This window comes from Coffea arabica, chromosome 10c, assembly GCF_036785885.1.
Source record: "Coffea arabica cultivar ET-39 chromosome 10c, Coffea Arabica ET-39 HiFi, whole genome shotgun sequence".
Lineage (NCBI taxonomy): Eukaryota > Viridiplantae > Streptophyta > Magnoliopsida > Gentianales > Rubiaceae > Coffea > Coffea arabica.
The window spans coordinates 11,110,020-11,133,286 of record NC_092329.1 but is presented as its reverse complement, the minus strand read 5'-3'; the positions used below and the strand labels follow the sequence as shown (position 1 = coordinate 11,133,286).

At 39.1% G+C, this 23,267-nt stretch overlaps 3 protein-coding genes across 3 annotated transcripts; all 3 read left to right on the top strand.

Annotated features, from left to right (window-relative positions):
- The first annotated feature begins 1,534 nt into the window (after window positions 1-1,534).
- On the top strand, window positions 1,535-9,979 carry LOC113713520 (immune-associated nucleotide-binding protein 9-like). Its single transcript, XM_027237257.2, has 6 exons — window positions 1,535-1,662; window positions 2,128-2,405; window positions 2,545-2,813; window positions 7,807-7,971; window positions 8,081-8,215; window positions 9,659-9,979. The coding sequence occupies exons 2-6, from the start codon at window positions 2,174-2,176 to the stop codon at window positions 9,863-9,865; spliced, it is 1,008 nt and encodes a 335-aa protein (XP_027093058.1). The 5' UTR covers window positions 1,535-1,662; window positions 2,128-2,173; the 3' UTR covers window positions 9,866-9,979.
- Window positions 9,980-13,605: 3,626 nt separating this feature from the next.
- LOC140015769 (uncharacterized) lies at window positions 13,606-15,525 on the top strand. The gene is made up of 4 exons (XM_072068585.1): window positions 13,606-14,247; window positions 14,411-14,462; window positions 15,102-15,287; window positions 15,449-15,525. The coding sequence occupies exons 1-4, from the start codon at window positions 13,606-13,608 to the stop codon at window positions 15,523-15,525; spliced, it is 957 nt and encodes a 318-aa protein (XP_071924686.1).
- Window positions 15,526-15,544: 19 nt separating this feature from the next.
- LOC140015768 (uncharacterized) lies at window positions 15,545-16,733 on the top strand. The gene is made up of 3 exons (XM_072068583.1): window positions 15,545-15,625; window positions 15,933-16,091; window positions 16,248-16,733. Exons 1-3 carry the CDS (start codon window positions 15,545-15,547, stop codon window positions 16,731-16,733), a joined length of 726 nt encoding a protein of 241 aa, XP_071924684.1.
- The last annotated feature ends 6,534 nt before the right edge of the window (window positions 16,734-23,267 follow it).

Genomic DNA, 23,267 nt, shown 5'->3' with positions numbered 1-23,267 from the left:
TATAAATACATTAACTCTTCTCTCTCGTTTCCTCATTTTCTTTGTATGACATGCTCTACGATTTCTTTGCAATTTTGGAAAAAATTTATATCAGTTCGGAGCAACTATTAGGTATGTCTAATAGTTACTTTTGAATCAATAAAAGAGTTCTACGTGAATATATAAGGTCTCACTTGATTTAATTTAACATATCAAGTGAACTTCGTTTAGCATGTGAATTAGTAAGTCCATATGAAACTTTCCTACTAGTCTTGAACCAACCGCTAGACATGTCTAGTAGTTGCTCCGAACAAACATAAAACTTCTCCAATTTTGCAATTATTGAAGTTAAAAGTTTAATCGTATATTTGCATCATTAAGTCCAGTGAATTATGTTTTAAGTTTGCGCTAAATCATCACAATACCTTGCCGATTGATGACTAAGGAGCCTTAATTTGTCTCAAACCTTTCTTTATTTTGTTGTTTCTTATTTATATGTCTAAAAATTGTTCGTGCTTAAATGATCAAACTTTGTGTTGCCATTAACAGAAAATTTAATGGCAACACAAAGTAAAAAAAGGCCATAAAATTAAAATTTTGAAGTAACACAACCTAACAAAACTGGACGAAAATATATGCTCCTGCTATTCTTCAATAAATTAGACTATAATCCAATATGCTTAGTTTGACAGTTTCTGATTGATTTAAACTTCTCAACCTTTTTCTTAAAATGTTAAGGTAATAAACTTCTTATAGCTTTGGATAGGGATTCGACATGAATGCGTTATAAAAATTTAGTTAGCCATCCCATTATAAAACTTCCAAATTTTAGTTCTGGATAGGGATTCAGTATCCTATTAAGTAAACTTGATAGATTTAGCAAGGGTCACTTCATGAACGGTGGCACTCTCAGCTCTCTTCACACCTGTAACTAAATCACACTCTACTGGCAAGATAGTCGATAATTTATTAGCAATAAAATTGATAGATTTAATTTATTAGCAATAAAATTGATAGATTTAAACTGAAACCCGACTTCAAAGGCAATAATGTAATCTTCCTGTCATCTTTGACAGAATGATAGATATTACCTTGCTGCTTAGACTTACGTCCATGTCATACTGTTAAGGCCTCCCAAGTAATACATTGCACGAGTCCATATTAACCACATCACAAATTATATCATTTCTGTAAAATTTACCTATAGGCAAAAGCAGTTTACACCTCATAGTCTCCTTCACACAGGATCTACATTCTTTATCCAACCCACTCTATAAGGTTTGAGGTGTTTCTCTACAGGTAAGTTGGCTAACTTCACTAAGGAGTTAGAAATAATATTCCCACAACTTCCACAGTCAATAAGTAAATCAAAAATACGATTAGAAATTGTGCACCTTGATCTAAAAAGTTGATCACGTTGAGTTACAGATTATATAGAAGATACGGGGAGTTTAAATTAAAAGTAGGATTATTCTCACACAATTAAAAAAAAGAAGGTTCTGTCCGAAAGTTATCCCTGCCTTTTGACCTTAGAGGAAGTTATTCCTGCCTTTCGACCTTAGAGAATTCAAAAGTTATCCGTGCCCGACCCTCCTTGTCCCCTCCATTATTAGTATCCAACTCTCTTATGTTCTCGTATTATGTATCTCTGGTCGCTGCAAGTTCTCTATCCAAATTCAAAAGGTCAGCCCAATTGAATTCTAGCATTTCAAGTATGATGGATCATTTCCTTCCTTCTGTGGATAGCACAGATTGTATAAGAATGATCAGGCCTTTAATTTGCCCGTTACTTTGCATAATTTTGTAACTGTGTTTATTATCCATGAAATGTTGCTGGTTTGCCCAAACAAAAAAAAAAAAGAAGAAAAAAACAGAGAGGTATTCTATTCGTTGATTATCTATTTATAGGCATAACAGCTATTTTCAGTCAATCTGTAAATAGTAGTTTTAGTTCTAAAAGGGTATTCTACCCTACTGTTTTTCTGTAGTCCATGTTTTTATTTCATTTACCCGGTACCGTTTCCAGGCAATTAAGTGGTTAAATTTGCGGGGTTGGGATGCTCCCCTCCCCGATTCGCTGGATGGCTGCATTACAAAAACCCCCTTGTGACTTTTGATTTTTTAACTTTTCTTCCTTTTGTGTGACAGAAGTACTTTTGATATTGTTGTTACGGATTTTTCTGATTCCTGAGAAATGGGTGGAAGTTTCATTGCTGACAATTGCAAGTTTGGTTCTGCTTCAAATAAAGTCCGAACAGTCGTTCTGGTTGGGCGTACAGGCAATGGAAAAAGTACAACTGGTAACAGTATGCTTGGAAGAAAGGCATTCAAGTCAATGAGTAGTTTTGATGGCGTTACCAGAACTACTGAGCTACAGACGGCCGTGTTGGAAGATGGCCAAGTCCTTAATGTGATAGACACCCCTGGTATTTCTCATTCATTATGTCTGCGGTAAAATTAGAATTCGAATGTTTAAGAGGAAAATTCCCTAAATATTCACAAAAACAAATATCTAGAGGACTGCTGTACAATTTTTTATGAAATGTTAAACTGATATGATTTCAGGGTTATTTGACAAATCGGCTGAACCTCAATTTGTTGAAAAAGAGATTGTGAGATGCATTGACATGGCGAAGGATGGCATCCACGCAGTCCTCGTAGTCGTGTCACTTAGAAGCAGAGTCTCAATGGAGGAAGCAGCAACTATTGAGACCTTACAAAAAAATTTTGGAGACAAAATCGCAGAATATATGATTTTGGTTTTTACAGGGGGCGATGAACTTGAAGAGGACCAAGATTTTGACGATTACTTGAGTCATTCAGAATCCATAAAGGTAGGGGAACTATCTGACTTTATTATTTCAATGAATTTTTCATTGACTATTCTGTGGAGGTGTACCCTGTGTAAGGTCTACTTTTGTTCGATTTAGTTATGAGGTCATACATGTGTTTCTTGGGTTATACCTTTGATGTCTGAGATATAGACAATGCTGCTTGGTTATATATCATTTGCTCTGTGTTTTAGCTTCAGTTGTTCTTATTCCTGAAAGAGTTGAATTATCTTATACCCATGCTCCTCTGTAAATTGTGTCATGCATATTAACTTTCCCCATGACGATGATGCTGCTGTGAAAAACATTGTTAACGAGATCACTCAAAGAATCAAGAGTTTGTACTGCAGTGAGTCAGCTAGTTATTGAGAAAAGCAAAAAGGACCTCCTAGTTTCAGTTTCATTCCACTTCCATGCTCAATATGCTAGCAGAGGAAAGGACAGATAAAAATATGATTTAAGGGATAACAATTTGCCTTAATATCTCCTCATTCTTGAAGCTTAACATTACTCCCATGGGAAAACTAACAAAAGTGGAGGATAATTTATCAAGGGGTGGAATGACTCTGTCTTTGTATGGTCACAAGGTCTCAAACTTGAGCATTGGCAGCTATTCTTGCGATCGATGATGGACAGTGAACCGTATCATATATGTCACTTAAATTTGTTGTGGTTAACTTCCTGAGTAAGGAAGTATCATATGAATGCAGAAAAGAAGATGAGCAGATTTGAGAGAGAGAGTAAGAGAGAGTATGAAAAGATGATTTGAGATAGAATGAGAATGTAATTGATCTCTAAGCTGCTGAACCAATACATCATTCGGTTATTTATACAAAACTGTGCTTAATGCATGCAGAACTTCCAGCTAACAGAAAGATTCTTCCTAACTAACTCCTTAACCGACTCCTCTAGCTAGGATGCCAGCTTGGCACAACCGACAAATGATCTTCTTGGATATTGCCAAGACATAACATTGCCATCCCCTTCAAAAATCCTAGTCTCTAGGATCCAATTTCTGGAAATTGCACTCGAACGAAGGACCTGTCCTCCCAAGTAGAGTCATCTCTATCCAAATTTTCCCACTCAATCAACACTTGCTCAACCTCTTGACCCATCCTGTAAATAACTCTCTTGTCCAGAGTGGCCTCAGGAGCTACCCTGAACTCTCCTTCTGCAGTTGCTTGGGTGGGTGTAGGGTGGATTTGGCTCCCATTGGTAGACTTCTTAAGAAGAGAAACATGGAACACAGGGTGCACTGAACATCCATCTGGCAACTTAAGTTTATAGGCCACGAATCCAACCTTCTGCTCAATCTGGTATGGTCCATAATACTTGGTAGACAACTTCAGATTTTTCCTCAAAGCCACAAAAGTTTGTCTATAGGGCTGTAACTTCAGGTACTTCTAATCTCCTGCCTCAAAATTCCTATCAGTCCTCCCCTTGTTAGCTAGTTGCTTCATTCTATTCTGTGCCTGCAACAAGTTTTCCTTAAGTAAGGTATTCCAATCCACTATTTCTCTGGTCCAATCCTCCACTGCAGCAGCCAGTGTGTTTGTAGGTGATAGAGTGAGTTGTGAAGGTTTGTACCCATAGAGAGCCTGAAAAGGGGTCATTAACAGACTAGTATGGTAGTTGGTGTTGTACCACCACTCAACAGTAGGTAGCCACTTCTTCCACTTGCTTGGCCATTGCATGCACATGCTCCTAAGGTAAGTTTCTACACATCTGTTGACTCTTTCTGTCTATCCATTAGATTGGGGATGGTATGCAGAAGAGAAGCTGAGTTTAGTCCCTAGCAATTTGAAGAGCTCTTGCCAGAAAATGCTGGTGAAAGCCCTGTCCCTATCAGACACAATGCAAGAACGTGGTCCATGGAGCTTGAAGATTTGATCAAAGAAAACTTCTGCAATGCCCTTAGCAGTGTAATGAGAGGTTATAGGGATGAAATATTCATACTTAGTGAGCCTGTCCACGACCACGTGACCACGTAGAAGGCATCACTGCCTAAGGACTTAGGCAATCCCTCTATGAAGTCCATTGAAATTTGTTGCCAAGCTTGATCTGGAATAGCTAGGGGCTATAACAGTCCAAGGTATGGACAATTCTCAGACTTGCTCCTGCTGCAAATATCACACTTCTGCACATAAGTCTCTATATCCTTCCTCATGTTAGGCCAGTAAAAGAAAAGTTTCATTCTTTGATAGGTGCCTTGAATCCCTGAGTGACCACCCCAACAGGTATCATGGAAACAAGAAATCAGATTTTGCCTGAGGTCAGATCCTGAGCCTACCAAAATTCTGTCCTTATGCCTTATGACTCTCTTCTGGTAGGTGTACTCAGGGTGAGAGTTGGTACATGTGGTCAAAGCCACCACCAGCTCCTTGATGCTATTATCATCAACATAACTGTCAGCAACTAATGAGAGCCACTGAGGTGCAACTACTGACACTGCACGCACTTTTACCTTCACATTTTCTTCTTCTCGTTCCATTCCTTCTACTCTTCTAGATAGAGCATCAGCCACCATATTCTCCTTTCCCTTTTTATATTGAATTTCATAATCCATCCCCATAAGCTTGGCCAACCATTTCTGTTGTAAGGATGTAGTGATTTTCTAGTCAAGTGAGTACTTCAAGCTTTCATGATCAGTTTTAATCACAAAGTGCCCTCCCAACAGATAATGTTTCCATTTCTGTATGACTGTTATCAATGACAGCAGCCCCTTTTCATATATAGACATGGTGTGATTCTTCTTACCCAATACCTGACTCATATAGGTTATGGCCCTCCCTTGCTGCATCAAAACAGCCCCAATTGCAGCTGGGCTTGCATCAGTTTCCAAAACAAATGATTTAGTAAAGTCTGGTAGAGCCAAAACTGGTGTAGTACTCATAGCTTCTTTCAACTTCTGGAATGCTTGATCTGCTTCTGTACTCCAAATGAATTGCCCCTTCTTATGCAGCTCAGTAAGAGGTCTGGCAATCACCCTATAGCTTTTCACAAATCTCCTATAGTAACCTGTCAACCCCAGAAATCCCCTGAGTGCCTTGGCATTGGTAAGAGTAGGCCCAGAGAGCATAGCTTCAACCTTTGCTGGATTAGCACTCACACCTGTTTCAGTGACTATGTGGCCTAAATACTCTACTTGATTCTGGCCAAATGTGCACTTGGACAATTTGGCATAGAGAGAATGTGTTCTGAGGGTATTCAATAGCAAGGATAGGTGGTGTAAATGAGTTGTAAGGTCAGGGCTATAAACCTGGATGTCATCAAAAAACACAAGGACAAACTTCCTGATATAAGGTTCAAATACAGAATTCATTAGAGCTTCGAAGGTGGCAAGGGCGTTTGTTAAACTAAAAGGCATGACAAGGAACTCATACAATCCAGAATGTGTCCTAAAAGCTATTTTTGGGATATCATCAAGAGCCATTCGAATTTGGTGATAACCTGATCTGAGGTCTATTTTGGAAAAAATTTTGGCTCCATGTAGCTCATCAAGGAGGTCATCTATTATAGGAATGGGAAATTTATCTTTGATGGTCAAGCTGTTCAGTTGTCTGTAATCAATGCAGAGTCTCCAACTGCCATCTTTCTTTTTTACCAAAAGGGCTGGAGAGGTAAAATGACTATGACTTTTCTGAATGACACCAGAGGTTAACATTTCCTTGACTTGTCTTTCTATCTTTGTCTTTTGTGAATGGGGGTACCTATAGGGAGCAATTTTGAAGGGTCTAGCATCTACTTTAAGAGGTGTCGTATGGTCATGAGCTCTGGATGGGGGCAAGGTTTTAGGATCAGAGAAAATGTCCTCATATTCAGCCAGTTATTCAGTAAGAGAGTTAGGTACACTAGTCACCTGGCAGTTGTGGACCTTCACCATGCAGGATTTTTGCAAAGCTTTCCTGACCTTGTGCCTGATGACTTTGCCAGTAGCCTCTCCTTTCCTGAGCTTCACCTGTGCAGTATCAGAGTCCCTCTTCAACAGCACCTGTTCTCTTTCCTTGTCAAAAATTATTTGTAAAGCTTTAAAATCAAATGTCAGGGGACTATATTTCTTCATCCAATCAACTCCAATTATCATGTCATAAGGTTCAAGATCCAAAACAAATAGAATCCAAAATGGTTTGGATCTGTGCTTCCTGCTTGCGCAATTGTTCTTCGAAGCTCTTCATTCTAGTTCTCTCGGTCATGATTATTTTCAGCTGATAGTCCAAGGACCACCAGCTCTGATACCACTGTTGTGGTTAACTTCCTGAGCAAGGAAGTATCAGATGAATGCAGAAAAGAAAATGAGTAGATTTGAGAGAGAGAGAGAGAGAGTATGAAAAGATGATCTGAGATAGAATGAGAATATAATTGATCTCTAAGCTGCTGAACCAATACATCATTCGGTTATTTCTACAAAACTGTACTTAATGCATGCAGAAACTTCCAGCTAACAGAAAGATTCTTCCTAACTAACTCCTTAACCGACTACTCCAGCTAGGATGCCAACTTGGCACAACCGACAAATGATCTTCTTGGATATTGCCAGGACATAACAAAGTTCTCCTCCGTCCTAATTGATCATTAATCGCCAAAACCTACAAATGTAACAAGTTTTGAACATTAAATTGCTCAAATGCAAGTTTGGGTTATAAAATGGAGATTATGAAAATAATAACTTAAAAGAACAAAATTCATCCTTAAAAACCCTAAAAACATTCCCAAAATAAATAAATAAGCATACTAAAAATCATGCAGAATAAATGCTTATCAGGCAATTCAAAGTTGTCACTGGTCTTGGAACTCAGACACTCTCAACATTTATGCCAGTTAATGGGCTTTCAACACAAGTTGACATTTTTCAATGCAAATCTCAGAATCTTTTGAGTGGAGAATGATGAGTTTGAGAGAATGTTTTCTCCAATTTTCACCATGATCTGTTTTACTAATGTTTCATCCTTTTTGAAATGTAATTGTGCAATTGAAACGTATTATGGTGATGATATAGGGAATGCTTGAGCTTTGTGGAAACAGGCGTGCGTTATTTGATAACAAGACAAAAGATACAGCCAAGAAAGCTGAACAACTTAAGCAACTTCTTTCCCTAGTGGACGACATTGTGATGAAACACGGAGGCAAACCTTATACTAATGAGTTATTTGATGAGTTCAAGGTAAGCCGTGGTGGCAATCCTGGAAACTTTTTTTTTTTGTTTTTTCCAATCTTAGGATACGCATAAGTTTGCGAAACATATGACACCTGCAAAATTCCTTTCTCAATAGAAAGCAGCCGCAAAACTTCATGATCAAGCTGCAGAGCTTAATTCTTTGGAAGGTTACTCCAAAGAGGAGAAATCTGAGCGGGGGTTGCAGATACATCAATCGTATGAGAAACATCTGACACAAATTACTGACATGGTAGTTCTTTTTCTGACATGTTTCAATTTTATTTTCATTACTCTATTTTCCTCTTCTTTTAATTTCAGTTTGCACCCCATAGATCTAAACATCATATGCCTCTGGATATGGTTAGAGTCTCATTTAAACCTTCAGATGTAATAATGCATTTCCTTTCCCACTTTTGTAGTACACCATCAAGTAATAAGAAATGCCTGAAATTGTATCTGTTTTGTACGCAATTCTTCTTCTACCTTTAGGCAGATAAAAGTGGGGAATGGAACAACGATACATGTGGGAAGATTACATACATCTTTACTTTTTGAGCCCTATTTCTAAAATGCGTAGTTATGCATGCGAATTATAGCTAAGATCTGCCTAACTATTTGTTTAAACATATCACAAGCATTGCTGAAGTCCTTCAATTGAATAAAAGGCAAAATATACTTTACCTCCCGTGGTTTAGCAATTTTTCACATAATCCCCTATAGTTTTAAAACTATATATAACTCTCTCATAGTTTGAATTAAAATGTTAAAGTGACAAAAATGATTATTTGTAATAGAACCTATGAAAATGTCAAAATTTCCCTTATTTAAAAACCAAAATGGTTGAAGTGACAAAATTATATAAATATAATATGTATGATACTCTAACCGCGTATGGTTTTATATTTTACCATATAGCCCCCTTATGGTTTAGTGTTTTAATATATAAACCTCTTATGATCTTCAAAATATATACATAACTCCCGTGAATAATAAATAATTTTCAACTTTAAATAGGAGTACTTTTGATATTTTAGTTGACTCCATTATAGAATATAAATTCCGTCATTTTGACACTTTAATTCAAATTATGAAGGGGTTCTATATAGCTTTTGAAACCAATAAAGGGGTTATACAAAAAAATGCTAAACCACATGGGGCAAATTGTATTTTGCCCTTGAATAAAACCTATTCTTTATCGGAGCTAAAATTTGCTATCTTTCATTATCTTTGATCCTTGATTGTTGGAATATTCAATCAATATTACTACAGTCTGTTGCCTTCTAAAAGATATCCTAGGAGTTTTAGTAATCAGAGTTTTCATTCCGATTGTCTCTTGTTTATGAATGTATAGCTGGTGTACTTCAAATAACTTTTATTTCGTAGTTAATAGTACATAGTGATAGTGTTCTCACTTTCAGGATCGGTATTTGATGGGTTTTCCCCCCGTTTATGTATGTACCCTGACTTTATATTTTGCATGCAATGCTATGGAGGGATATTTTGTTGGTTTTTGACAAATTTGTTGTAAAGATATGATTAACTGAACTTTCGATTTGAGCGCTGGGAACACAAATGATGGATTTTGAGTTGTCTTTGCTTGAAACGAGGACTCGTGCATTAGGGTGCACGAATTTAAGCAGTTGGATGGATACTTTTGAAAACATTTCAATATTGTCTTGGTCTTGTTGTACAGGTTGAGACAAAGCTGATGGATACAAGACGTAGACTTGAACAGCAATTGAAAGATGAGCAAGATGCTCGCTTGAAAGCGGAGGCAGCTGCCCGAGAAGCTCAATTGAAAACAGATGAAGAGAAATGCATGCTTAGAGAGCGTTTAGAGAGAAGCCAAAGGGAGGTTGAGGTGCCTAGAAACCGTAGGAGGGGATGTCTAATTTTATGACCAAATATACATTTGCGGGGAAGGTGCTAAATGCACTTTCTGGAAAACTAAACTTACACATTCATTATAGTTTATGGTGCAGAAAGTGCATTTAGCACTTTCTGGAAAATTAAACTTGCGCATTCATTATAGTTTAGGGATAATTTTAGAAACCTCTCTTAAGGTTTCTGACAATTTCATTGAACTCCTCTGAGATTTGAAAAATTACACCTATTTCCTTTGATTTGATAGTTTTAGTAACTAAACCTTAAAATAATATTGACTTGGTCACATTTTTAAATGAATACCAAAAAAAACCTTTGTGTAATCAGTTTTAATTTATTTTCCTATATAATTATAAGATTATCTAGTATAATTATGAGAAAAAAGGTACCAAAATTTTCATATCCATACCTACTATTTGGTATACAACTATAATAATAATTTTATCACTATGATAGGATACTTTTGATGGTATTTTATTGTGGATTTAAATTTATAAGATAGAAAAGAAAATGTTAACATAATTCATTTAGAGTTTATGAATTTTTTGAATAGTAGGATTATCATAATTTAGTAGTGGTTTTGAGCCATTTCTTTTTTATTTATTATTAATTTTAATACCAAAATATAGAAAACAAAGATCAGCAAAAACATTGGATTACATATAAGTTAACTCATAAAAAAGAATCACTAGTTCGGAGGATGAATTTAGACATAATGCTACGATCATTAAATTGATGTATTTGACTCATTGAATTTAAGACTAAACATCGTATTTAGGGTTAAATTAAGGTTATGAATTGAAGTGACATTTAGCAGCTAGGGGCGATATCTTGCTACCAAATGGTTGTGGAAGGGTCTTCGGATTCCTTGGTCCAAGTCTCACTGATTTGGATTGAAATTTAAAGAATCTCAGTTCATGATTAGTGGTGTTCAAGAGTGAATGAGTGAAGTTGTGATTCATTGCTTGAAGGAGTACAATGTGGGAATCACCTCACTAAGCTCTTTTAAGATATTCGAATGAAACTGACGAGCTCAACCAGTAAGGTGGACCTCAAGGACATTAGCCACCTCAGCTCTTAAAGGTCTTTTCTTCTCCCTGGCCACACCTACACATATACAACATCATCCTTAAAAGAATTATTCAGCCCATTCAATTGTTGTACATTTGATTGCTGGCAAAAATTTTTGGGGTTTATATTTGGACAATTTTCAAGAAACATGTGAGCTAAAACCTTGCCTTCCACATGTTTGAGAAAATGTCCAAATTAGCAAAAATAGGAAATTCTAAGACATATCAGGGGCTGCTAGAATAACCATCTCCAAAGGTTACGACTGGACACCATGCTTGACTTTCAGCCTCCGAATAAAGGGCTAGAGGACTCCCTATCTACAAGGAAGTCCTTTGCCCAACTGTTTACCCAACCACCCGCCTCACCCATTCAGTTTCGACAAGTGACTTCCTACAAAGGAAAGGCAGCGGTATTCTTCCCTAAAGCTGAGGCGGAAAAACTCGCTACACCATTTCGATGGGCCTTAGTGGGAAAATTTTCCCATGGCAGACCATCACTGGAGGAGATACGGAAGTTCTTCTCCACGCTCAACTTGAAGGACCAGGTAACCATTGGCCTGTTGGACTATGTGATGTGTTGTTGAGATGCACGGCAGAATCGGACTTTACCAGAATCTAGACACGAGGGATTTTGCAGCTGGGCAAATTTCCTATGCAAGTTTTCCGATGGACGAGAGACTTCCACGTTCATAAGGAGTCCTCCCTAGCTCCAATGTGATTCTCATTGCCTTCGTTACCGGTCCATTACTTCGACAAACATTCTCTTTACTCGATTGTTAGTCCTGTGGGGAAGCCGCTCTTCTAGGATGCAGCCACAGCTTCTGGAACGCGGCCAAGCGTGGCACGGGTCTACGTGGAAGTGGATTTGATAAAACCGCTTTGCTCCAGAGTCTGGGTGGCAGTGGAAGGAGAGTCTGGCTTCTGGCAAAAACTTGTGCCTGAGGACCTGCCTGCATATTGCTCTGGGTGCTGGTGCTTGGGCCATACGGTGGCCGACTGCAAGAGGAACGCTAAGGAGCACGGGGTGTCGAAGCCCAATGCGCAGCCTTGGGTGTCGACTCAGGCTGCAGCCAACCTCTCATCACACGTGCACGGCCAGACAAGCGTTGCTGTGGTGCAGGAGACAAACGACACTTCTGGTGACAGACGGATACCGCTCCATGTCCAGCTGGATGCAGGAAAAGAAACTCAGGAGAGGCAGGCTCCCAAATTGTCGATGGGGCAGGAGTCTGAGGGTGATGCGGGGAACCAACGGGATAACATTTCTCCCGAGCAGGCCGCAACAGAGGCTCGGCCGGTTGATGCGCAGCAGGAGGAGCGCAATGAGAAAGGCGCACTCCAGGGGCACCTTTCCTCCATAGTGACGGTCGACGGGGAGAGTGAACTGCCTCTTTTGAGTGACTTGTGCGAGGCGCTCGACTTGTGTGAGGGTGAGCAGCCTCCTACCCAACACCATTCAGGCGTGGCGGAGGTGGTGGATGCAAGCCATGTTAACGTTGGATCAGTAGCGAAAGCCTCTACTGAATCGGCATTGCCGCATCCAACTGACGGGATCATTTGGAAGCGCAAGAGCATCTCCATGACATTCAGATGCACGCCATGCATGGAGGGTTACCTCCTCGGATTTTGCAGGAACCGATTGCAAATGCCGATAGACACGAACATGGATACGGATGAAGGAAGGGCCATCCACCTACCCTGGCTTGCGGGCAACCTATCGCCAAGGATGGTGACCATACCTGAAAATGAGTCAGCTTCATTCGTAGTGGAACTGAATATTGATCATGCTGGGGGCTTACACGATTTCACCAAACTAAGGGGAATGGGTGCTCGCATCCGTCAGCCATCTGATAGAAAGCTCAGGTCAGCAACATCTTCCCATAACTCTGACTAGGATTTACATCATGATTAACGCATTTTTAGAGAATATTAGAGGGGTGGCTCGAGCCCTAAATTTGCGTAGATTTCGTAAATTAGTACGATTACATGATGTTAAGTTTTTTACTATATCAAAACCTAAGCAACCCATTTGTAATGTTGATCACATTCGCATGCGGTTATTGTTTGATTCAGTACTTGTTAACCCTTCGAAAAATCTTTGGGTCTTTTTTAGTAGCCCATTTATATGCTCGATTGTTAGTAGTTCGGCTCAACATATTACGCTGTCGATTTATCATTCGTGGTTGTCGGGTCTTCTGTTCTTCTCATTTGTTCATGCAAAATGTACAATGGAGGAGCGTCATGAGTAATGGCACCATTTGCTGAGGGATAAATCAAATGCTTCTCCTTGGTGCATTGGAGGTGATTTTAATGTGGTAACAACTCCCCATGAAAAATGTGGAGGACAGCCTTATTCCATGGCAGAAGGGAATTTCTGATGTTTATGGAGGAGGCAGGAGTTTTTGATGCGGGATTTTCTGGATCGAGTTTTATTTGGAGTAATAACAGGAGAGGACGAGCTCGAATTTGCAAGAGACTGGATAGACTGTTAATCAATAAGGAGTGCCTAAATGTTGCTTCGACAATATCTGTTGTACACCTGGCACGACACCCTTCGGATCACTCTCCGCTAAGAATTTCCTTTGCATCATGACTAGACAATAAACCACGGCCTTTTCGCTTCTTGAATGTATGGGCAGCAAGGCCAGACCTATTGGAGGTAATTCGACGTGCGTGGAATGAGAACATGCAGGGTTCTCTCTTGCGGATCTTGTGTTCTAAATTGCTAGCGACACGGCGAGGTATTCAGGATTGGAATAAGCAGTCATTTGGGAATGTATTTGATGCGGTCCGGGAGGTAGAGGCAGGAGTATTGAGAGCAGAGGCGGCTGTGGAAAATGAAGCATCGGAGGAGGCGCAGATTGAGCTACAAAGAGCTCAAGCGGAACTTACGAGGTCGCTAGCAATCAAAGAGCAATTTTGGCGGCAGAAGGCAAGAGTGAAATGGCTTCGTAGTGGGGATCGAAACACCAAATACTTTCATGCGATGGTTAAGCAGAGGAGAGTGCACGAAATGATACACAGAATTAGGAAAGCAGATGGACAATGGGTGGAGGATAACGATGCAATAGCAAATGAGGTGATCGCTCATTTTTCGGATCTTTTTTCAGGAGACATGACCTACGTCTCGGGTGGACTACTACATTTAATTTCATCCTTGATCACGGGGGAAGACAATTTGATGTTAGAGGAGGCGCCGACACTGGAGAAAGTCAAATGTGTTGTATTTGCAATGGATGGGGATAGTGCTACAGGCCCGAATGGGTATACGGGCAGGTTCTTTACATTTGCGTGGGACATCATTGCTAGTGATGTCCATAGGGCAGTGGTGAGTTTCTTTTGTGGAGCAGAGCTACCTCGGCTTGTAACGTCTACCTCTATAGTGCTTTTTCCAAAAGTTCCGAATCCCCAAGATTTCTCCAAATTTCGACCGATCAGCCGTTGTAATTTCTTTAATAAACTGATTTCCAAAATATTGGTGGTCCGTGTAGCTTCGATTTTACCAAAACTCATCTCCCCTCAACAGACGGGGTTTGTCAAAGGGTGAGCCATCACGAAAAATTATTTGTTAGCCCAGGAGCTAGTGACGGACATTGGTAAGAAGTCGAGGAGAGTAATGTGGCTTTAAAGTTGGACATGACGAAGGCATATGATCGCAAGTATTGGATGCATATTATTGCTGTTCTGCGGAGATTTGGCTTTGGGAAAAGATTTATAGACATGGTATGGCACCTAGTTTCGAATGTCTGGTTCTCAATTCTAATTAACGGGGTATCTCATGGATTTTTAGATCTAGCAGGAGTGTACGGCAAGGGGATCCCCTATCCCCTGTGCTTTTTATTATTGGGGTGGAGGTATTATCACGTGGTTTAAATAATTTAACTCAGCAAGTGGGTGTTTTGGGATTTAGGGTCCCAAGAGGTTGTCCTACTGTTACGCACCTCGCTTTCGCAGACGACGTGCTAATTTTTTCGAATAGATCTACCACTGCATTAAAAAAGTTATGCAAGTTTTGGGGGAGTATCAGCAGTCATCGGGCCAATTGGTGAATGTTCAAAAAAGTGGGTATCTAGTGCACCCGTCCATATCCTCGACTCGCAGAAGGGTGATTGAGCGAGTTACACGGTTTTCAAGACAGGTTTTTTCATTTCGATATCTTGGTTTCTCTCTATACATCGGCAGGAGTAAACCGCCATACCTTGAGGAGGTTGGTCAGGCTATGTTGCGTCGAATCGTCTCCTGAAAATCTAAGTTTCTTTCCTGGAGGGGGGGAAACTTACCTTGGTCAGGCATGTTTTGATATCCATTCCAGTACATTTGCTGGCAGCGACTGTGATACCAACCTCGGTGTTAAAAATGGTGGAAAAGGTATGTGTAAATTTTCTCTGGGGTAAATCGGAGGCAGGGTTGAAACACCATTGGATTCGATGGTCTCAGGTGTGCTACCCGCTTGGGGAGGGAGGAGTGGGGATTAGACGTTTAAGTGATGTGTATGCGGCATTCTCTTGCAAACTGTGGTGGCAGTTTAGGACGGGCTCATCGCTTTGGGCAAGTTTTCTACGGGCTAAATACTGCAGAGATCTTCACCCATGTCAAGTTGAGCTAAATCGGCAAGTCTCGGGGACATGGCGGAGAATGTTCAGTGTCAGTCGGCAAGTGGAGTTGTCTATGGTCTGGCTGATCTAGGAGGGAACTTGTCATTTTTGGTATGATAACTGGTTGGGAACTGGCGCATTGTTTCTTAAAATCACAGTGCATCCAACCCTCTTTTTCAAAGATTTCATTACAAATGGGAAGTGGGATGCAAGTTTGCTCTCCCGGATCATTACTCTTAACCTTCTCCCTTCGATTTTACATCATCCGATTCCCCAGTATGGGCGGGCAGATGAGGTCGTTTGGAGTTTGTCTTCATCTAGCAAATTCTCTCTATCATCGGCGTTCAAGGAGATACGGCAAGGCTGAACCTCCTCATTTGTTCTCTCTCACATCTGGCATTGTCGCATTCCGACAAAGGTGTCCTTCTTTATGCTGCGCTTGTTGCTTGGACGACTGCCAACCCCAGACGTTTTCGGTAAGATGGGATTTCATATGCCTTCCAAATGTTTCTGCTGTCATAATGGAGCAAATGAGACATTGGAGCATCTCTTCTCGGAGAGACAGATCGCAATGGAGGTATGAACCTATTTTACTGGCTTAAGTGAGCTCCAGACTGTCGTGTCAACTTTGCGGGCTCGGGTAGTGGCTTGGTGGATGGTGGGTCCGAGAGATGAAAAAAGGCACATACTCTTCAGAATTTTGCCTTGTTATATTTGTTGGCACATATGGAAGGTAAGGAACCAAGCAGTATTTGAGGGGATTCGGATGTGCGCGGTCACTATCCGACAAGCCATTAAGTCAGACGTTGCGGCAGAATTGAAAATTCATTTTAATCATAGGTTGGGAAGGGTCACATTTCCCCAACTGTATGACTGGTCGGGTCAACAAGCGAGCGGCGTCAACTTTCAAATTGTACGGTGGCAGGCAAAGAAACAAGGAGGTTTAACGCTGAATACGGATGGGTGTTCCAAAGGCAACCCAGGTTGGAGTGGTGGGGGAGGAATATTGAGAGATTCTTCGGGCATCCCGGTATTTGCTTACTCGACATTCTTTGGGAGAAGATCCAGTTTGCACGCGAAAACTTTGGCAATGCTAATGGGGCTGCAGCTATGTGTAGAGAAGGGTTTCAGCAGTGTTGACATCCAATCAGATTCTCAGGTATTGGTGGGGATTGTACAACGCCGCTTTCGATGCCGTGGCAGATTCGTTGCGAAATAAAGCAGATCTGGCAAATGGTGGGAGATGTGACGCGGGTTTCTCATTGTTTCCGAGAGGCTAATCGTGTGGCAGACATTCTGGCTAACGAGGGTGTTTATCATCAATAACGTACATGTACTGTCTATGAGTATTTCCATAGTTATCCAAAACGATCTAGGAGGGAATCCCGCCTGGATAGGCTAGGCATGTCAACTGTTAGGAGGACATCAAGGGGGGAAGATTGACCGCTGATATTCAAGGATCATCCTTCATTTTGACTGGAAGAGCTGAAGTTGAAAAGGGAAGATTTAATCTTAGCTTCAGATCTTAAATGCTTAAAATTTTCACTATGATGTATATTTGTTGTTGAATTCTGGGTTGCTGGCAGAGAGTTTCGTCCCTTTATAAGGAAAACTCTGCTGAAATTTTTTATAAAAAAAGGGTTAAATTAAGGTTCAAAAAAAATCAGTAGTTCGACATTTGGTTACAATAGAAACTAGAGGTAATAGTGCTAGTTATACAGTTTTATTGGAAAAAAATTAAAAAAAAAGGAATAAGAAGGAAAAAATAATGAAAAAATAATTTTAAAAGTCATTCTAAGTACAAGCATATCCAATAAGGGAATTTCATTAAAATATTTAAGAGTAGTATTGTCACTTTAAATGATAAGGGAGGTATGTGCAATTTTTAATACCTTGAGAGAGCTAAATGAAATTGTTAAAAACCTCAAGGGAGGTTTTTGAAATTATCACTATAGTTTATGGTGCTGAAAGTGCTAAATTCACTTTTCAAAAAATTACATATATTCCCCCTATGATTTTGCATAATGCCAGATGATCTCTCTAAGGTTTCAAAATAACCACATAATCCCTTACAGTTTTATGTTATGTGAAAAATGGACGGAATGTATAGTCAACTATGGCAATTAGACCACACGCACTCTTATATCCACTTAACTTCCCTATGATTTGCATAAATATTTACTTTAACCCCGTGACTTTTGCATCTATTCACGTAATTTTCTTATGATTTTGTACAAGGTGGCTAATATCATCGTTTGATTGAACATTTAAGTAAGGGCAATATTAGCATTTTAACTAATAACGTTACATAGACTACTTTTCATTAAATTTTCAATTTACATAAAATCATAGGGAAATGAAATGGATTTTTAAAATGTTAGGAAGGTTATGTGACAATAAATGAAACCTCTGGAGATTATTAGTAATTTATCCTAATCTTTATGGTACTGAAGTTTGCAACTTAGCTTTGTGCATTGTGATCCTGTCGCCTACTCATCACCTATAGGTGTTCTAGATCGTTTTGAACTTTTGCTATAAAGCTGAATCCATCGCACATTCGACACTTGCAGGAGACGCATCTTTTGTGATTTCTTTGCAATTTTTACAATTATTGAAGTTAAAAGTTCAATTGAATATTTGCATCATCAAGCCCTGTGATTTGAGTTTTAATATTGCCGTAAATCATCACAATATCTTGCTGATTGATGATTAAGGAGCCTTAATTTGTCTTAAACCTGTCTTAATTTTGTTGTTTTTGATTGATACGTCTAAAAATTTGTTCGCACATAAATGATCATACTTTGTGTTGCCATTAAATTTAATGGCAACACAAAGTAAATAAAGGCCATAATATTAAAATTTTGAAGTAACATAACCTAACAAAACTGGACAAAAATGTGTTCCTGCTTCAATAAATTAGACTTTGATCCAACATACTTATTTTGACAGTTTGTGATTGATTTAAACTTCACAACTTTATTTTTTCTTTTTAAAATTTTGAGGTAATAAACTTCTTATAGCTTTGGATAGGGATTCAATATCCGTGTGTTATAAAAATTTAGCTAGCCAAACTATTATAAAAATTCCAAACTTTAGTTCTGGTTAGGGATTCAGTTTCCTATTAATTTGAATTTCAAATTGAAAATTTGGATAATTGTCATTCGTCCAAAGATGACAATATATACATTATCAGTGTATAAAAGATTACTTCTTTTTCTTATAGATCTTATCTAGAACTTTTGAATTTTTGTTTTAAGCATAACTGTATATATGTTGAAAACTTTTACTTTTGCTAGAGATTTTGTGATTGTCGGGAACATGGATGGAAGTTCAATTCATGATAATGGGGAGTTAAGTTCTTCTTTAGAATGGGGTTTGGAATATCGTCCCTGTTGGGGTTGTAGGCAGAGGAAAAAGTGCAACTGGTAATAGTATTCTCAGGAGAAAGGCATTCAAGTCAATGGCTGGTCTTTCTTGTGTGACAAATATTTGTGAACTACATACAGAGTACTGTATTGGAAGATGGCCAAATAATCAATGTGATAGTTTTTCTAATTTCTCATAGGGCTGAATTGTTGAAAGAAATGAATCCCTTACACCGACATTGTTGTGTAGTTTGATACAAAAGGTAAATGCTAAACTTGCAGGGCTTTTTGATGATAAACCTTATATTATTGGAAAAGAGATTGTGAAATGCATGGACATGGCCAAGTGTGGCATCCATGCTTTCCTACTAGTTTTGTCAGTTAGAAACCGGGTGACGGGAGAACAAGTGTCTGCTATTGAGATTTTGCAAAATTACCGACTATATGATCGTGGTTTATACAGGTGGTGATCTTGGGAAACAAGATCACCGAATATATGATCGTGGTTTATACAGGTGCTGGTGAACTTGAAGGAGATGAAATGACTTTAGATGATTACTTGGACAATTTTGAACCTTTGAAGGTAGGTTTGTACAATCTGATTTAATTGTTTTCATGAATCTCCATTAGGTATTGCATAGAGGTGTATGATCATGTGTGTTTGTCACACTTGTTAGTGCATTCACTTCTGATTTATTGTTTTCATGAATTTCCACAAGGTAGCCTAAGCTGTTTAAATTTTGTTTCATTAACCTTCCCTTCCTAACAAAGTCTCTCCCGCGTGAGAGTTCAAATTTTCTCTCTCTTAGGAAGTGTGCAAATCTCCATCCTTGAGAGGTTTCCGAAATACTCTGTCTGCAACAAGGAAACCCACCAAACTTCAATCTTACCTGGAAGATAACAAAACCCATTACATTCACTTTAAAGCTTTCCGACAGCATTAAGAGGTCGCATTAAAGACAAAGACAAGATCTTATCTTCAGTTCTGGATTGGTGGAGCCAAAAAACAAAGTACACTGAAAGGAGCTCCACTCACACCTGCTTGTAAACCTCCAACAAGTAACCTTAAAGCTTTTCTGCACAGATCTAGCCAGGTCATGCATGTACTCTTGAGAGGAAAATCACTGTGGCCCTTTGGGTACTCTTTCCTTGCTTAGTTCTAGTGCTTTCAACAAAAGAGAAAAAACTACATTTTGGTGGAGGAAAAGTGATCTCCTGGACTAGAGGGAGCACTCTGTTTTCATATTTTTCAAAAAGCAGGAAAAATAAAAAAAAAAGGAAAAAAGAAAATTTGTCTTCTCTCTTAGTTTCCAAAGTTTTTAAAGTACTGATGCAGTAGTAGGATAGTCAACCTTTTTCTGTTAGTCGAGCCTTTGAACTGCTTCTTCTAAGTGGGTTTTTCATACCGTAAGTGGATCACCCCTGTTTGATAGAGTTTACCCTCGGCCATCTCTTGGTGGTGATTTGGTCAATGATATTCATCATCTTGTATCCTAGCTGGAGCCCTATGGCTGAGGAGATAGCTGAGATCCTGCAAAAATTTGTGCTCTCAACAAAAGAGTTGGGAGGTACGGAGATTGATCTGGGAGATGTAGGACCAAGTGTTAAAGAATGTGAAAAAAGTCTGGTGGGGAAGATAAATGTAGACACCAAAATTTTCGTGTAATTTGCATTTACTATTTTGTCTTAATTTTTATTTGTCGTGTTAGTTTTATTCACTTTTTAGTTTTTTAGTTTTTTTATTTTATTATTTTTATTTTTAAGTTTTAACATAGAATTTCTTGAAAAGAAAAGAAAAGCATTCAAAAAATATGCTTTAGTTGTTTTTGATTTAAATGCAATGTTTTCTTGAAAAAAAAAGGACAATGTGCCGTGCATGCAGCAGCGGCAAAAGAGGATGCCATTTTTACGAAGAGATTGCTGGAAGATCGGAGGGCTGGAAATCTTGGTAGAAACCAATCCCTTATCCTTACCTTTGAGGTGAGGGTTTAGGGATTGGGGGTTCCTATAAAAAGGATGGCCGCAGCCAGGAGAGAGAGGACAGAGAGGTTGACGGCTGAGAGGGGGCTGGGAGTTTAGCTGAAAGAAAAAGGAGCCGAGAGGATTTACGAGGGATTTAACAGCAAGGGTTTGGAAAAAGGGCAAGAAATCAGAGAGAGAGCTGGTGCATGACGGCGGACAAAAGAAGAATAAGCAGTGAAAGGGATAGGAAAAAGGGAGAAGAGGATAGGGGTGACGGCAAAAGGGGAGAGAGTGAGACAGAGTCTGAGGTTGGAGAGCTGAGACAAGCCAGAGGCGAGTGACTGAAAAGAGAATAGGAGAGGAAAGACAAAAATAGCGTAAGAAAGAGTAGGAAGGGGTGAAGCAAGAGGTAGGAATCTGTGGCAGTTGAGGAAGAAGATTCAGCAAATGATCCATCGGAGCTGCTAGCCCTCCTGACCATCATCATCTTCACCGAAGGAAAATATCATTATTGTAAGTAGTGTCCTCTTTTAAATTCCAGAATCTCTTCAAACGCAGACCTTTGAAGCTTTCAAAGCATGTATTTCGTAACTTTGCTAGTGAAGTTTGCTGTTGCATTGTTCATTTTTCTTCCCTTTACGTCTCATGCTCATTAAAGATTTTTTTTTTATTGTAAGTAACTGCGTGTGTTTTTGACCTGATGGGTTTGAGAGCTTAAAAGCCAGCAGCGTCTTTCTTCCTGTTTGATGTGTTTTTGCTGGAAATTTTGAGTAAAAAATGTAGCAGACGTTTATGTTATCTTATTGTTCTGTGTGACCGAAAGTCGGTTGAGTCTTTGCTCTCTCCGTGGTCTCAACTTCTTTCATGTTATGCTTGGATAATTTGGGTTTTTGTTTAGGTTAGCTTTGGCTTAAATATGTAGAACTGGCATGAAGAACGTTTGACGAACCTGTTGTTTGGTCATAGGAATGTGTTGGCTAATGGTCTTACGCAAAGAAAGGATCTGCTGCAACAAGCTCTAAGCTTTCGGCGTGGTGCAGCAGCGTTGGTCAAGCTTAGTTTTAGGTTAGCTGAGGTTCTGGTTTGGTTCCTATTGCTTGGGATAGATGAGGGTAGGCATCTATGTTCAGGCTATGTTAAGGTTTGTGTTTAAAGATGTATGAAGTTGATTGATGAATGAAAAGTTTGGTACGTTGTTTTTCGGCATTTCATTCATGTGAGTATGAGCTGCATTTTTTTTGCCGCAAAACAGAAAGTTCTTGCATTTCTCTTTGCTGTTTTCTTTTCTACCACAGCTCACTGAGTTTCGGCCATCCAATTTGCTGGTTGATCTTATATTGGAAAAGGTCTGATGTTTGATGGTTTGAGTGAGGAAGCTAAAAATTTTCTTTGGGTCTTGATGATACCACCGCTGGTTTCATCCGTAGTCAGCTGCATTTCTCGTGTGTCTTTCATGTTTTTTTTGTTGCTTGGGTTTTCCGTGTCTGCTCAATGAATTTTCTCACTCAAGTTGCATGCTTAATCTTGTTTGAAGGGAAGAGGTGGATTGATTGGTGTTGAGTTATGCATGTTTGGGTCTTTAAAGCATTGGAATCATGAGTCGATGTTGGCTGGAAAATAAATATCAGTTTGCTGCAATTTTTATCTGGGTGCACGCTGCAGTCTTGTTTTATCTTTTCTTCCTCTTTTTGGCTCCAAGATCTAGTATTTTCTATTTAGTTAACAAGTCAATCAATTTTTGGTTTGATTGCATGAATGCAGCTAAGTTGGGACAAAGAAATTACATGAGAAATGGTTGTGGAAGGAGAGAAATCTTCTGAAGTTGCGAATTTGTTGTTGCAGAAGCATTCTCTTCGTTAGCTTTTGCATGAGTTTTGCATGAAAAATCCTTCAAGAATTGCACTTTGATCCCTCAAGTCCCCTTTTGTTCTATAAAGGCCCAATTATGTTTTATTTCTTGCAATTAAGTCCTAAGTTGATTGCAATTTGAACCGCTATTCGGCTTTTTATTATTTTTGGGACCTTTGAAGTTCTTAAATGCTTCAATTGGACTTGAATGATTGACTAATGTTTGTAATTGGGTCCTTAGAAGTTTTTCTTTTTTAGAAATTTGGCCAATAATTTTACTTTTTTGGAATTTATGCATCATTTGATTTTATTTGAGTTGCAATTAGGGTGATTTCGGTGATTTCGTTTACTTTATTAGTTAATTGGTGCATTAATCCCTTGCTTTAATGGTTTTAGCCCAAGTTATCTCTTTCTTTGGTGACTCTAGCCCAAGTTGAGTCTTGTTTACTTTACCAACATCATGAATGGGGAGGTATAATTTCTTTTATCTTCTTTTTTGTCTCTCCTATGTGATCCAACGTGCTAAGTGAGAATTGCATGTCTACTTTGCTTTCCTTGCCTTTCTTTAATTCCTCTCA